Genomic DNA, 16,142 nt, shown 5'->3' with positions numbered 1-16,142 from the left:
GGGAACTTTTGACCTTTTTGTGTTCTATGGTTGAGCAAATGAATGTATTTTACTTATGTTTGGAAACTAATCTCCATTTGAGAAGAGGGGCTTTGTGGTGGACTAAATGAAGGTATAGCCTAGGGGTGGAGTAGTAATTAGACCAGGGACTTTGTAATTGATTGAATGATTGGAAGGTCCTGGGGTGGGGTAGTCCTTGGAGATTATTTAATCACATTTAGTAAATGCTGTATTTGGAATGATGTCATGTTTTGATCTTCTCTGTTCTTGGTTGGTCACTGAATAAAATGGAGAGCACCTATGCTGGTATTTTGAACCTTGGGAAGTTGCCTTTCCTTGGCATTACATTACAATTGGCTGCTCTAGGAAGTAGTGTTTTCCTATCAAATGAATGACCACTTGTCAGGTATGTGATAGAGGGGATCCTATTCGGTGGCCTGAGGTGCCTTCTAACTTTGAAATTCTATGGTTCTGTGACCTAGCATAAAAGCTTTCATATATCTCCATACTACGTGTGTGATAACTTGAGAGCATTCTTGACGCTGTCTTACCTTAATCCTAGTTTTTTTTAATCCTAGATTTGGATCCTTGGTCTAGAACTGGAAATGACCTCAGAGGCCATCTAATCCAGTCCCTTCATTTTATAGATGAGGAAACTGAGGCTTACAGCAGTTACATGTTGTCCCCAAACACTTAGAGGTAATGTTAGAGGTAAGAGTAGAATGCCATACCTTTCAGGAATCAAATTACTACAGAGGGAGAGACCTGGGACAACTTGCATCAATTGATTCAGAGTAAAAAGCACATCCAGGAGAACAATTCCAACATTGCAAAGCAAAAGCATTTTGAAGCATGATCAATGCTGTGGGCAACCATGATGCCAGAGGAACATTGAAAAAGAATGCTATCCATTTCCTGACAGAAAGGTGATGAAATTAAAGTGCAAAAGAAAAGACATATTTTTTGGACACAGACATTATGGAGATTTGTTTTTCTTGAATGTGCATATTTCTTACATAGGTTTTCAAAAAATATTTAGGGGATAAGGAAGGAGAAAGGGATAGAGTTTTTAAAACAAAGGAAAGAAACAAGAAGAAAGGAAAAAGGATCATTGAAGCAGTTTTTAAATGCATAGAAGATAACAGAAGGACGATCAGAAAGTATCACAGAAGAGTAGAATGCTTTGAAAGTCACATATTGTGCTTATTATATATTTTGAAAGGAAGGCAGTTGTATAGAACAGAAGTTCACAGTTTTGTGTAAAATGCTCTTTTTTATTTAAATAAACCCAAATTATCCTTTCTTTAAAAATATTTTTAACTAATATGTTCAGCATTCAGAAAATTGAGTTAGCTTGAGAAAGCTAACTGTATTAACTGATGTAAATAAATGTTCCAAAAGTGTTACAATTCATTATTAGCAGAATTATTCCCATGCATATTTACAGAAAATCTTTTTTTTAATTAAGTTTTGGGGTTTTTATCTACTTTTAAGAAGTTGGAAATAAGTACAGGTTCAAGTTTGGTAAGCATTTTACTTAAGTTACTTAACAATATAGAACCATACTAAAATTAAAGGGTTAATTATTAGGAAAAAATAACACTTTAAAAAGTATAAAACAAGGGGCAACCAGGTGGCGCAGTGAGTAAGAGCGCCAGCCCTGGTGTCAGGAGACCTGGTATCGGTTCCAGCCTCAGATACTTGGCACCCACACAAAAAATAACTGGCTGTGTAACCTTGAGCAAGTTACTTAACCCCAATTGCTTAGGGGTGGCCAGGTGGGTCAGCGAGTAAGAGCATCGGCTCCAGTGTCGGGATGACCTGGATCAAATCCAGGCTCAGATACTCAGCACCACACCCAGAAATAACTGGCCGTGTAACCTTGAGCAAGTTACTTAACCCTGATTGCTTAAAAAAAAAAAAAAAGAGTTGGACAAGACCCAACAGCTATAATCCTACGTTACTCGTTACTCGTTAGGGATGATTCCAAACTTTGAATGCTAATGATGTTTTCATGATTAAGACTCATCTTTGAGATCCAATTTGTTAGTGGTCCAATTCTTTTCTTTTTTTTTTTTAAATGCTTTATTAACTTCTGATTTACATCGTTCGTTTCCACCAGATTTTGAGTTACAAATTTTCTCCCCGTTTTCCAATTCTTTTCTTAACCTAAAATTGTATTAAATAAAAGGGTGCAACACTTACATAGTAATGTATAACCGAAGGTTTACTTTTTTTTTCGCAAAGAAAATAGCATTTTATTAAGACAAACTTCTAATAAGCAAAATTTTCTTTAAATATGCCACTTCTTTCAAATAAATTTTATTGTAGCCAAAGCAGTTCATAATATGTACATAATAAACTCCTCCCCCACACACACACACACATAATTTAAGTTATAGGAAATAAATTTACTTTTTGGGGGCAGATATTGCTAAAAAAAAATTAAAGTTACATTCATCAATAAGTTAAATTCATCCTTAATTTGTTATAAATGTGACCTGTTTTGTTGCTTCCTTCTGTTTTGTCAGTCACCATACCTAAATTGCCTTATGAAACTAATATAATTTTACTGTTTTCTCTTCTCCTCTGATTCTAAGTAAAATTTTTCATAGGCTTCTTCTATTTCTGGGTCAATCTCATCAATAATGTTATCCTAGTACGGATCTCCAGCCCCTGATAAATGTGTTCCATTTTTTTTCATAATCTGGGTTAAAATTCTCTCTGTCCCATAATTCCTAAAACTTTTCTTGAGAATCTAGATCAGCAGCAGTAAAAGGAATGCCATCAGATGGATAAAATGTAGGTAGCTACATAAAATAATAAGAATCATTTTCAGGTGTTGATTATTATTGAGATGTTAAAGTGTCATGAACTCTACCCCAGTTATTTGATCAGAGTTCTACTTGCTTCAGAAGCATCTCTCATATTTCTGCATCTGGGACAATATTTTCAATCCTCTGAATCATTTCTTCTATAGCTTTCTTTCCTTTTCCCTTCCATTCATCTTCCAAAACTCATCCTGTCAGTTTCAGTAGTTTTACTACACAGATGAAATTACTGTCCATGGGATTAGAGAAAAGGACATTCAGCAATTCCTGAAGAGCAACCTGAAGAATTTCTGCCCTTGCAAACCTGTCCCTTTGTTCCCTTAATCCCCAGGTTGAGGCAAAGTTCACCCAAGAAGAGCATAAAGGAATGAAATTGTTTTCTGGTAGCTTCATCCCCTTTGGCAGCCTGATCTCTGTTGCCATACTCAGTTTTACACCTTTCAGGTAGTGACTGCTGGAAACATCTACTTTGTATAGCAAAGGTTAGATGATAAGACAAATAATTACACAACTGTGCTCCTAGGCAAGAGAAATGTGGCACAATTGTGGCCTCTTGGTAGATGAGCTACACGAGGTCGTGTAAAGCATCAGCATTAGTGACCCAGCTTTTTAGAGTCTCTGTAAATTCATGAATTTCAGTTTGAAAACTTCCTGGTTGTTCTGTAAGGTGATTTAAAACCTCCTGTACATATTCTCTAAGAGTAGGATAACCATCACATCATCTTCATAGGGAAAATCTGTATAATTAGAAGTAAAACCTGATGGAGAAAATTCTGGAGCATTCGTAGGCAAATTTGACATTAACCTAGGTGTTATAACCACTGGAGTTTAGCCATTATTGAAGTACAAGAGGAGATTTTATCTTGTGAACCAAGTGGAGTTCTCCTAGCCTTTGGATATTCTGCAGAAGGCGGGCCTGGCCTCCAAAACAGACTTACTATATAGAAGAAAAACCACAAACATGGGTATGGCTTTAAACACTGATGAAATTTTCCAGAAAACATTTCAGGCTGCTAGGTGGCACACTGGATAAAAATGAGGACTGGGAGGCAGGAAGACCTGAGCTAAAATCCTGCATCTGATGCTGCCTAGCTTTATAACCCTGGACAAAATCAGTTAACCTCTCTGGGTCTCAGTTTCCTTGTCTGTAAAATTGGATCATGATAGCACCAACCTCAGAGGGTGGTTGTGATGATCAAATGAATTAACATTAGTTAATTAGTTAAAACAGTAGTGTTTTGCAAACCTTGAAGTGTTAGAGGAATGCTAGTTTTTATTATTTTAATCATAGGTTTTATTGCACTTGAAGAGATACTTCCTCAAAAGCTAAGAGGTCAAAAGATAGGAGCAGGCTGTTTCCAAAAGGAGAAATGCTAGATGTCAACAACCATAGTAAAGAATACTCAAATATGGGGTGGCCAGGTGGCTCAGTGAGTAAGAGCGGCGGCCCCAGAGTCAGGAGACCTGGGATCGAATCTGGGCTCAGATACTTGGCACCACAGTCAGAAATAACTGGCCGTGTAACCTTGAGCAAGTTACTTAACCCCAATTGCTTTAAAAAAAAAAAAAGAATACTCAAATATCAAAGAATACACTTAACAATAATCAAAAGGTCAGGTCAAAGGTTTCTTTTCACTGTTAAAAATTGATAAAGATGAAAAAGATGGAAACAATCAATGTTGGAAGATGGGAATAATTCATGCTGGAAAGGCTAGAGAAAGATAGGCACACTAATGCATTATTGGTGGATTATCATTTGGTGGAGTAATTCTGGAAAGTAGTTTGGAATTGTATTTTAAAAAAAAACCTGACTTAAATGTCTATATCCTTTGACTCAATGTTTCCATTGCTAAACATATATCCCAGGGGACTTAAGGACAAAAAGAAAGGTTGCATAAACATGAAAATATTTCCTGCAGCACTTTTTGCAGTAGCAGAGAGCTAGAAACAAAGCAGATGTCCATTGATTGGGGGATGGCTAAACAATCTGTGGTACTGATTGCAATAAAATATTACTGTGCTAGAAGAAACTATTAATATGAAAAATATTGAGAAGCAGGAAAGACATAAACTGATACAAAGTAAGCAGAGCCAGGGAAACAATATACATAATGAATATAACAATATAAATGGAAAAGACAACAATACATGAAAATGATCAACATTTCAGGCTGCAAAATTATAATGGCTTGGCTCCAAGGAATAGATATGAGATGACATCTCTCCCCCTATCTTTGCAGAGGTGGGGGGCCATGGGTTTGGACCACTGCCTATAATGTCAGACTTTTTCAATATTACTAGTTTTGCTTAATTTTTTTCTCCTTAATTTTTTTTTTTAATTAAAGAGAGGTTTCTTTCAGAGAAGGTAAAGGGAAGGCTATAAGAGAACATGTAGATGATATAAAAACAAAAGATATAATAAAAATTATTTTTGGAAAAGAAGTAACAAACAATTCCTGCCCTCAAGGACCTTATACTCCCCTGGAGAGAAGCAAGGCAAATGCAGAACTGTGGAGATACAGCTATTTATGTTGCTCTGATTTGAGAGGGATTATATCCAGAAGTTTGGGTCCTTGTTCCCAGTCATATATACTACTAATATGTGCCAATCCCCCATTACACTACATCACTATGAGAGATTCATGATACATCACAACATTATAATTATGTTAACCATTTACTAGTATAAATTATTAAAACAACATACCTTGTTTGAGGAAAAATGATTCATTTGTAGAGTTTACAATAACATCAGACTCTTCCTTAGTGATGTCCCCAGAAGCAACTTGGAAGGTGATGGATCCAATCTTCCTTTCATATACTCCCAATTTAGGACTGGAAATTGTGTCAAAGGGATCTAAAGAGAAAAAAAGACCAAATATGATTTTGTAACTGTTATTATCAGGTTCTGTTGTATGTCTCTCTTACTCTTCTCTCTTCCCTTTTAGATAGTCTGTCTTCTTTATTTTGCCAAATCCTCTAATTATCTATGTGTAAAAGCTTTTCTATCAGATTAAAGATATTTCCCTATAGCATATGGGTCATATGTAGCCTTAATTGTATAACCACATTGGATGAGCTAGAAACAACTAGCTGGTTGAGTCTAAGTTAATCTACATGGAAGTGATTTTGACTGGTCTAAGAATAATATTGATTTCATCCCATATCATTTGGTAAAATGGGCTCAGACCAGATAACTTAGTCTGACTCATGACTGAGAAAAATGACTACCACTTAGTATAGAGCCTTGCATGCAATAAACAGTTAATTTGGGGTAGCCAGGTGGTGCAGAGAGGAAGAGCACCAGTCCCGGAGTCAGGAGACCCGGGATTGGTTCTGGCCTCAGATACTTAACACCCACACAAAATAACTGGCCGTATAACCTTGAGCAAGTTACTTAACCCCAATTCCTTTAAAAAAATAAAAATAAACAGTTAATTTTAAAATGCTTTATCTACTCATCATCTACATATCTAGTATTTTATATGATCAGAAATATTGCACATGGTTTTATGTGCAATATTATATATTTATATGTTATATATAAATATATATTATATATCTTTCATATACTTATTATGTCTTCTCCATTACTTGTCTCTTTTTAATATAAGCCATAATATATGTCTGCATTTTTACTAACACTATATTATTAGTAAACAATGGCAAGCAATTTTTAAGAAAATAACTTTACTAGACCTTGTGTATCACTGGTATTGGAAACTCTGCCACTGGTAGTATTTCCACCGGTATACTTAGTGAATTCTCTTTCAAATGCCTGGAAAAAGAAAGGCAACTACTGCATATAACAATTATCAGTATAAATATTATTCAGATTTTTTAGGGAAAAATAGGCAACAAGAAAATAAGAATATATTTTTATGGCTGGTGATTATAACGACATATTCCCAGTAGAAATTCCATTCTTAAAAGAAGATGATATAAAAAATATCTTAAAGGATGCTAGCAGTTAGGGGGAGTAGAACTAGGATCTTATTCAAAAAGGTACTGCATTAGAAGTCAAAAGATCTGACCTAGGTCTGTGGCTTTTTGCCTCACTTCCTGTGTGGTCTTTGACAATCCACTTAACATCTCTGGGCCTCAAATTCTTGAATTGTAAAAATGGGGAGTTGGTCTAGATGAACCTCTAATGTCCCTTCTAACTCTGAATCTATGATCATATAGCTGAAAGATCATAAATAAATCTTTAAGGAAGATTTGGAACATTTTTTTGTATGGTTGTTGATGGTTTGGATTTCTTTCTTTCAGAAAAATTCTTTCAGAAATGCCTGGTGATATTCTTTGACCAATTAACCATTATGTTCTTATGTATTTGACTGCCTTACTTATATAACTTGGATAAGAGACCTTCATCAGAGATGCTTGTAAATTTTTTTTAAATTTTAATTAACGTTGGCTTTGATAGCACAAAGACTTTTTAATTTTGTGTAATCAAATACATCCATCTTCTTTGGTTTAAGTTTTTCCTCTAACTATAGGTGTGAACAGTATTCTATTCATTGTTCCTGTAATTTATTTATGATGTATCTTTTATATCTGACATTTATCAATTTAGAACTTTTCTTGGTGTATGGTATGAGATGTATGTCTTAACCTGATTTCTACCAGCTTGTTTTCCAATAGTCTAAGCAGCTTTTGTCAAGTAGTGAAACTTAATCCTAGGAGTTAAGGCCTTTTGGTTTGTTGGTTTGTTGAACACAAGGTTACTAAATTTTTCTTTTTCTGTATACTATATACCTCATCTGTTCTATTGGTCAACCTCTCTATTTAAAAATTTTTTTTGGGTGGTTGTTTCAGATGCGTGCAAATCTTTGTGATCCCATTCAGGGTTTTCTTAGCAAAGATACTAGTGTGGTTTGCCATTTTCTTCTCCAGATCATTTTACAGATGAGGAACTAACACTTAGCAGTGCTAAGTGCCTTTCCTAAGGTCACATAGCTGGGAAGTGTCTGAGTTTGGATTTGAACTCATAAAGACTAGATCTTCCTGATTCTAAGTCCTGTGCTCTATCTACTATACAGCTTAGCTGCTCTGATCTTTTAACTAGTACCAAATAGTTTTGGTGATTACTGCTTTGTAGCCTGCTTCAAATCCTGTTGCTGCTAGGCCTCTATTCTTCCATTTTTTTCATTATTTTCCCTGAAATGAATTTTATTATTTTTTCAAGTTCTACAAACTTATACTTTTGTAGTGTATTTGGTATAGCAATGATCAAGTAAATTAATTTAAGGACTACTCTCATTTTCATTATATTGGTCCAACCTAACAATTGATAATTAATATTTCTCCAATTACCTAGGTCTATCTCTATTTTTGTAAAGATTGTTTGTATTTTATTAATACAGTTCCTTTGTGTGTCTTGGTAGGTAGACTATCAAATATTTTACATATTCTATAGTTATTCTAAATGAAATTTCTCTTTCTGTTCTGAAGTAACATTATTTGATAGGCTGAATTTTCAAAGTGGATATGAATATGCTTGTGTGAATATGTATACATATATATATAAATGTATGGTCATATATGTGTACACATATTTACATATACATAGATATATGATAGCAAACCAAAAGGCCTTATATGATACAATGTATTATGTATAATATAATATATATATATACAATATACACATATATATAAACAAACTTTCAAAATACGTTTCTATCCTGAAACAGTTATGGGATAGTGTTTTTGTAAAATTCTCTCTCTCCACAATTTTATATACACATACTCACAAACATATATTAAATACATTTTTATCTCCATACTTTAAAAATACCATCTCTCAAATATAACCTTCTTTCATTCCAGATAAAAAGAGCATATAGAACGATAGGGTGAAAAGACATTTTTTTAAATTTTGCTAGAGGCATAGATTTAGGCAAATTAATTTCGAGAAAATTCCACTCTTACCTCAATGTTGTTAATATCACTGGGATGCAACAGAAAACACACTTCTTTTAGGGTTTTCAAAGGTCCTGAACTACTGAATTTGAACACCTGGGAAAGGATTAATTTTGCAAAAATGTTTTTTGGAAATCTCAAATTTCCTGTTCCGATTGCTGGAAAAGTGATTGATGTTAAAGATTGGGAGGCAGCAGTTTCCAGGCATTCTGTGATAATGTCTTCCATGATCTGAAAAATAGCAAAAATGTTCATGTAAATCAGAAGTTAGCATCAGAAAAGGAGGATGCACAAAAGGAATGGTGTGCTCCCCTGGCTGTAGGGACACTCTGTTGTCAATTGGTCTCTAGGAGTGTGTGTGTGATGGAGAATGACACATATAATAGCTAATGATAAGAAGAAGAGAGAAATACAACTTGTAATAACTCTGACTAACTGGTTTGCTTACTGGTTTTGTGAAGAACTGAGGGAGTTAGAAGGGAAAAGGAAGGGAGAAAAAAGAATGGCTCAGAGCAGCCAACTCAGAGGATTGATTTACTGGTGAGTCCCACATATTACTGCTTAATTGGCAAAAATATCTGACAAACCATATATGACTGAGATTCACAGATTCAGTAAGTCTAAACCAATCACACCCACAAAAAAAAACTAGAGAAAAACCCACAATCACCTTCTGAGATCACTACTTCAACTTATGTAACAGTGAGAGGTAGTGATGGTGCTGCCTGTCTCACATCACCAGGAAAAGAAAAAGAAAAACCAAACCCATTGACCCTGAAGGAAACCACAATAAGCTAACTTTCCATCTACCCTTCTGATTAATTTTGGTCCTGAAGGCATGGAAAGAGATTTCACATTGGTGAAAGAAGAAAGTGAGTGGGACCAAAGCGAATATAGTTATCAGAATTAAGTTTGAATTTGTACCCAGGTCCTGGGAAACTACAAAATGAAGTTAATCAGAATGACCTTTGTGTGTGTGTGTGTTTGTACATGTATTTAAAAGTTTTTCATTTATTCAATGCACAGTTTTAAATATATACTAATAAACAAGTGTTAAAAAGCTGAAAAAATAAGGAAAATTAAAAGAGTAATTGAGGAAAGTACAAAGTATCCTCCAGAGAATTCCAAATTTTTTGACGGGGAAAAGGATATAAAGTTAGGAATGTTAGACCTCCTAAAAGATATATGATCACAGTGTGACTGACTCTGCCATTCTCCTCATGGCTCATATGTCCTTCTTTTCTCAATGAAATATGACCACCAGTATCATTAATACCAACTGATGCTGCTATTACTACTAATGGCTTCTGACTTTATGGCCTTAACTGTTGTTGACCAAGCTGCAGAAGAGTTAATTTCATTGTTATAAGTACAACAATAATGGACTCTCCTGTGACTGCTAGTTTGAGTTGCAAAGACACATTTAAGCCATGATGCTGCTGAAATAAAATTCAGGATGTCCTCCAAATGGACTGGAGTTAATATAATAATGATAATGGTGATAATAATAATAATAGTGAAGATGAAACAACAATGATAAATGATTACAATGATAATATTTTTGTAGCACTTACAGAATACCAGATGTGGTGCTAAGTGCTTTATAAATATTAATGTCATTTGATCCTCACAACAACCCTGGGAGTTAGGCACCATTATTAACCCCCATTTTATAGTTGAGGGAACTGAGACAGGTAAAGGTTTAGTGACTTGTCCAAGGTCACATAGTTAGTCAGTATCAAGAGTTAGAGTAGAACTCTTCTATTTTCATTGAAAGCTGTTCCCAAACCAATTTCAGCCTATCCCTCCAGGCTTACTGCATACGATGATGCTCTTTCACGTACTCTCTAGTCAAGCCACACTACTCTTCTGTGTCTTGTGAATGACAACACATCTCCCACTTCCATGACTTGGCACAGGTTGTCCCCTCATGCCTGGAGTACACCCTTAACCCATCTCCACTTCAAGGAATCCTTAGCTCCCTTCAGAGCTCTGCTCAAATGCCACCTTCTATGTGAGGCATTCTTAGATCTCAGCTTCTGGTGCCCCTTCCTCTCCAAATTACTTTCTGTTTGCTTTTTATACATTTTGTGTTTACTTACATGTGTACATGTTTCACCCTTGATAGAACATAAGCGTATGAGGGCAAGGACTGTCTTATTTTTGTCTTTGTATACCCAACATCCAGCACAATGCCTGGCATACAGGAGGAGCTTAATAAGTGCTTCTTGATTGAAAACTTTTAACATTTCTCTACCTTTTGGGAATTCCCTGCTTCATCATCCCAGGAAGGAGCCACCACATGGAGCACAAAACTGCAGCCCAGATTATAGCCTCTTGTCAGGAGAACATCGCCTGTTTTCACTGATATTTTTCCAAATGTATTTAATTCTTCCTGGAGTTCTGGGCCAGCTTTACTCAATAAGGCCTGAGAAAGTGGCCCAGTGTCAAGACGAAGATTACAAGGGATGGAATTTACAATGATATCAGTCTAAAATAAAAACAAACCTTGTTAAAAATAAAATCACATCAATAAATCTTTGTGTGCAAAACAATGTGAAAGATACAAAGAAGTATTAGACTTAGTTACTACTTTCCAAAAGCTTACAATTTAGCTGGGGAGTTAGGTCCTACATGTAAATAGTTGAATAACAATAAAATATTTACATGAAAGTTGAAGACAGCATATGACATATAAGTAAAGACCTAGAACAGTATAAACTTAACTGCTTAATAATTATTCCAGTAGTAATGCTCTAGTATAGAGATGACCAATAGCTGCTTCCACCAGACACTCCAGTGGTAAGAGGAAGTGAAGAAGGAAAGGAGCAAGCCTTTATCAGACACCTATTATGCTGCAGCCTCTGTGCTTAGTGATTTACAAATACTGTCACTTTTGATCTTCACAAGGACCCTGGGAGACAGATCCCTATTATAAAGTTGAGGAAGCTGAGGCATCTCATCATCTACAGGAAATCCTTCTCAACTTGGCACAGGCAGTCACTTAATAAGAGCTTATGGACTGACTAAAGCAGTCAAGGGTTAAGTAACCTGCCCAGGATCTCACAGGTAGTAACTGTCTGAAGTTAGATTTTAATTTGGGTCTTCCTAACTTCAGGCCCAGAACAGCTACTCCTAAGTCACCTAGCTTCCCCTCCCCTGAGCCCTCCAGCCCAACAATAGACTGCTGAAAAACAGAGTAGCATCACCTCCTATGACTGAGGGAATCCTTGAACGTTTCCCTTCTGTGCCAAACTCTCATTGTCCCTTTGTCCAATGTCAGGTGGGCTCAAGATGCCCATTGTCATTTGGATTCTGATTTTCATGTGCTTATCTCTGCTTGATGTAATCCCAAGCCTGACTCCAATTTAATCTTTGCATCCTGTCTTCTTGACTCAGCACCATCTATTCTACCATTATGTCCTGAGGTCCTTTGGATCTTGCCACCCAACCCAGTATATTTCCTGCCCAAATACTACCTGACCTTTTAATATACTATGAACCAAATAGCACAATGGTAATCTACTATGCACCCTCCTTTCTTTGTTGTCTCCCCCATTAGAATGTCAACTCAGTGAGAGTAGAGGCTGTTTTCACTTTCTATTTGTATAACAAAACTTAACATTGCTTTACATAGTGTTTTAGCAAATGCTTTTCCATTCCATGCTACTATTACAGACTGGATAATCATGGACAGCTTTATAAAGGATGTGGAATTTGAGGTGGGTCCAGAAATACTTTGAAGCACTTTTGGAAGAGGTGAATACAAAAGGAAAGGTTAAGAGCAATATATTTCTAAGTGAAGGGCTTGGGTTTTAATATTTTAAAAATAAAAAAATATATAAGAAGAAAAGCTAATCCTCAGCAGAGAAGTATTCCAAAGAAAAATTCAAATGTTGAACAACCATTCGAGACAAGCACCATTATATTAGTAATAAGAAATATACTTCATACCCATCATAAAAATGTTGATTAAAAAAAACAATCAGTGTTAGAGGAGCCAGGGGAAGTTGTGCATACTGGTAAGATAATTAGGCAAGTTATGAATTTCCAATCATATGGGAAAGCTATTTGCAAATATGTGAGAGCAATCAATAAACTGTTCAGAACCTTTGATCCAGCAAAACTGTTGTTGGGTTCAGACCTTACAGAGGTCCAAAATCCAAAATAGAACAAAGCAATCATAGCAGCACACTTCATGGTAGCAAAAAGGGGGGGGGGGGTATTTGAATCATTTGGGGTCTATGCATCTAATAGGATATTGTTAGCCTCTAAGAAACAATGAAAATGAGGTATTATTTTAAAAAATACTTAGCATTTATGTTAGCACTTTACAAATATAATCTTATTTGATCTTCACAACAATGCTGTGAAGCAGGTACTATTATTATCTCTACTTTATGAAAAAGTAAATTGAGGCAGAGAGTGTTTGGTGGCTTGCTGCTAAGAACTTGAGGGTAGATTTGAACTCTGGTCATCTTTACTCCAGATGCAGTGCTCTATCCACTGTATACCCAGATGCCTCAAGAAAAACATGGGAAAACTTTTATCAACCAATATAGAATGAAGAAAGCAGTAGCCAGAGTTGCTGAAGAAAGGTAGTGAGTAGGTAGAGCAATGAAAAAAATGAAAAAATAGAGAAAGGAAAGAAGAAAGAATCAATGAAACCTTGAAAAAAAACACAGAAGTAAGTTCAAATGCTTAGAGAGACAAGCAAGGGAGTTCTGTTATAATAGTGCTAAATGTTATATTTTAAGCCCCAGTTAAACTGTACATAATAGAAGTTTACAGTTTCATATATGGTGCTTGTTTCTGCCTCTTTCTATGTCGATATATTAATGATGATTGCTATTTGTGAGATTCTTAATAAAGAAGAAAAGCAATTTTTGAAAGATAAACTGAAAACATGACTGGGGCAGCTAGGTGGCTCAGTGGATAGAGTATTTGACCTTAGAGTCAGGAGTGTCAGAGTTCAAAACCAATCTTAGAAACCGGCTGTGTGACCCAGGGCAAGATATTTAATTGTTTGCCTCAGTTTCCTCATCTTTTTTTTTTTAAAGCAATTGGTGTTAAGTAACTTGCTCAAGGTTACACGGCCAGATATTTCTGGGTGTGGTGCTGAGTGTCTGAGCCCGGGATTTGATCTCCAGGTCATTCTGACACTGGAGCCGGTGCTCTTACTCACTGAGCCACCTGGCCACCCCTCAGTTTCCTCATCTGTAAAATGAGCTGGAGGAGGAAATGGCAAACTACTCCAATATCTTTCCCAAGAAAACCCCAGACAGGGTCACAAAGAGTTGGACCAGACTGAAACCACAGAACAACAAAAAACATGGCCAGGTTTTTGTTAAGTGTTTCCTTCTCTAGAATAGATAGCTTTCTAGATAAAGTTGGTCAACTAGGTGGTGAAGTGGATAGAGTGCTTGACCTGGAGTCAGGAAGACTCATCTTCCTAAATTCACATCTGGCCTCAGGCACTTTGTAGCTGTATTACAAAGTCACTTAACCCATTTGCCTCAGTTTCTTCATCTTTAAAATGAATTAGAGGGGGCGGAGCCAAGATGGCAGAGTAGAAGCAGGACCTCCCCAATGCTCCGGCTTCCACCTTCCCCAATCCATGTAAAAAGGGGACTCTAAACACACTTTGAAGCTGCAGAACCCACAAAATGACATGGAGAAGCTAACCTCCCGCTGAGGACAGCAGGGCAGGCCAGTAGACATTGGCCAGTGCAGCCTTCTGGGAGCTGAGCACAGACCCACCAAGACTTTAGCCCCAGGGCAGGCCTGACCAGTCGTGGCCAGAGGGACTCCAGAACAGCAGCAGCTGTGGCCCTTTCCAGATTTATCAACACATAGATGCAAAGGACAAAGTGAGAGGTCAGTGCAGTCTGGACATTGGGTCCAGTAAGTGGGAGTGCATGGCTTTTGCCCCCCAAGGCAGGAAGCCGCTGAGGCACTGGCACAGCCAGCCTGTGCCACGTGGCAGCTTCAGCTCCTGGCCTGCAGAGTGTAGGGAAACCAAACACTAGTCTGAGGGGTAATCACTCTTGCTTTAACCTACTTGGATCTGGATTGCAGTCCAGGGTGGAGGTCCTGGGGTGTATGTCCAGCTTGCCAGAGCATGTGGAGACCTCAGAGAAGGTACCCATCTAATACCTCTGGCAACTGAGAAAACCCCAGTGTTCGGGATGAAAGCTCCCCTGTCTGGTGGCAGAGTCCTACTGTAGCAAAAAGCCCAGGGTTCAAGTGACTGAGGGGCAACATGACCAGGCAAAGGAAACAAAGCAGACAGAAGATTCCAACGTTAGACTCCTATTTTGGGGACAAAAAGGAGCAAAGCATGGAACAGGAGGAAGACAGTGAAGTCAGAATTCCTGCACCAAAAGCTTCAAAGGAAAATACGAGCTGGTTACAGGCCATAGAGGACCTTAAGAAGCAGATAAGAGAAGTGAAGGAAAAATTGGGAAAAGAAATGAGAACAATGCAAGAAAATTATGAAATGAGAGTCAACAGCCTGACTGAGGAAAATAACACTTTAAAAAACAGACTGACTCATGGCAAAAGAGGCTCAAAAAGGTAACAAGGAGAAGAAAGCCTTAAAAAGCCAAATTTGCCAGATGGAAAAAGAATCTCAAAAGCTCAATGAGGAGAATCATAGCTTCAGAATTAGATTGGAGCAAATGGAAGCTAATGACTTTATGAGAAACGAAGATGCTGTTAAACAGATCCAAACAAATGAAAGAATAGAAGGCAAGGTGAAATATCTCATGGGAAAAACCACTGACCTGGAAAATAGATCCAAGAGAGATCATTTTAAAATTATTGGACTACCTGAAAGCCTTGATCAAAGTAAGAACCTAGAAATCATCCTCCAGGAAGTTCTCAAGGAAAACTGCCCTGATGTTTTAGTACCAGAGGGCAAAATAGAGGTTGAAAGAATCCACTGATCACCTCCTGGAAAAGATCCCAAAAAGAAAACTCCTAGGAATATTATAGCCAGGTTCCAGAATTCCCAGACTAAGGAGAGCATATTACAAGCAGCCAGGAAGAAACAATTTGAATATTATGGAAACACAATCAGGATAACCCAGGATCTGGCAGCTTCTACACTGAGGGATCGAAAGGTTTGGAATATGATATTCTAGAGGGCAAAGGAGCTGGGATTAAAACCAAGAGTCACCTACCCAGCAAAACTGAGTATCATGCTTCAGGGGAAAATATAGTTATTCAGTGGAATAGGGCACTTTCAAGAATTTTTGCTGAAAAAACCAGAGTTAAACAGAAAATTTGACATTCAGATACAAGAAGCAAGAGAAGCATGAGAAGGTAATCAGGAAAAAGAAACCCCAAGCAACTTATCAAAGTTGTACTATTAACATTCCTACA

General features: G+C 36.9%; 1 protein-coding gene and 1 pseudogene across 1 annotated transcript in view; both read right to left on the bottom strand.

The window, feature by feature from the left end:
- The window catches only part of LOC138143700 (protein mono-ADP-ribosyltransferase PARP14-like), a 76,606-nt gene that overhangs the window by 26,784 nt on the left and 33,680 nt on the right, over window positions 1–16,142 (bottom strand). Inside the window, exons 7-10 of the mRNA XM_069064926.1 lie at window positions 11,014–11,247; window positions 8,766–8,987; window positions 6,531–6,609; window positions 5,539–5,688 (exon numbers count right to left, since the gene is read on the bottom strand). Of these exons, the coding sequence (XP_068921027.1) occupies window positions 5,539–5,688; window positions 6,531–6,609; window positions 8,766–8,987; window positions 11,014–11,247 (685 nt within the window). The remainder of the gene's footprint in view (window positions 1–5,538; window positions 5,689–6,530; window positions 6,610–8,765; window positions 8,988–11,013; window positions 11,248–16,142) is intronic.
- LOC138143701 (polyadenylate-binding protein-interacting protein 1 pseudogene) lies at window positions 2,184–3,667 on the bottom strand (annotated as a pseudogene).

This window comes from Petaurus breviceps, unplaced genomic scaffold (assembly GCF_028583685.1).
Source record: "Petaurus breviceps papuanus isolate PSGF00001 unplaced genomic scaffold, PetGlider_PUasm1.0 90654, whole genome shotgun sequence".
In the NCBI taxonomy this organism is placed as follows: Eukaryota; Metazoa; Chordata; class Mammalia; order Diprotodontia; family Petauridae; genus Petaurus; species Petaurus breviceps.
This window is presented reverse-complemented; position numbering and strand designations above follow the sequence as displayed.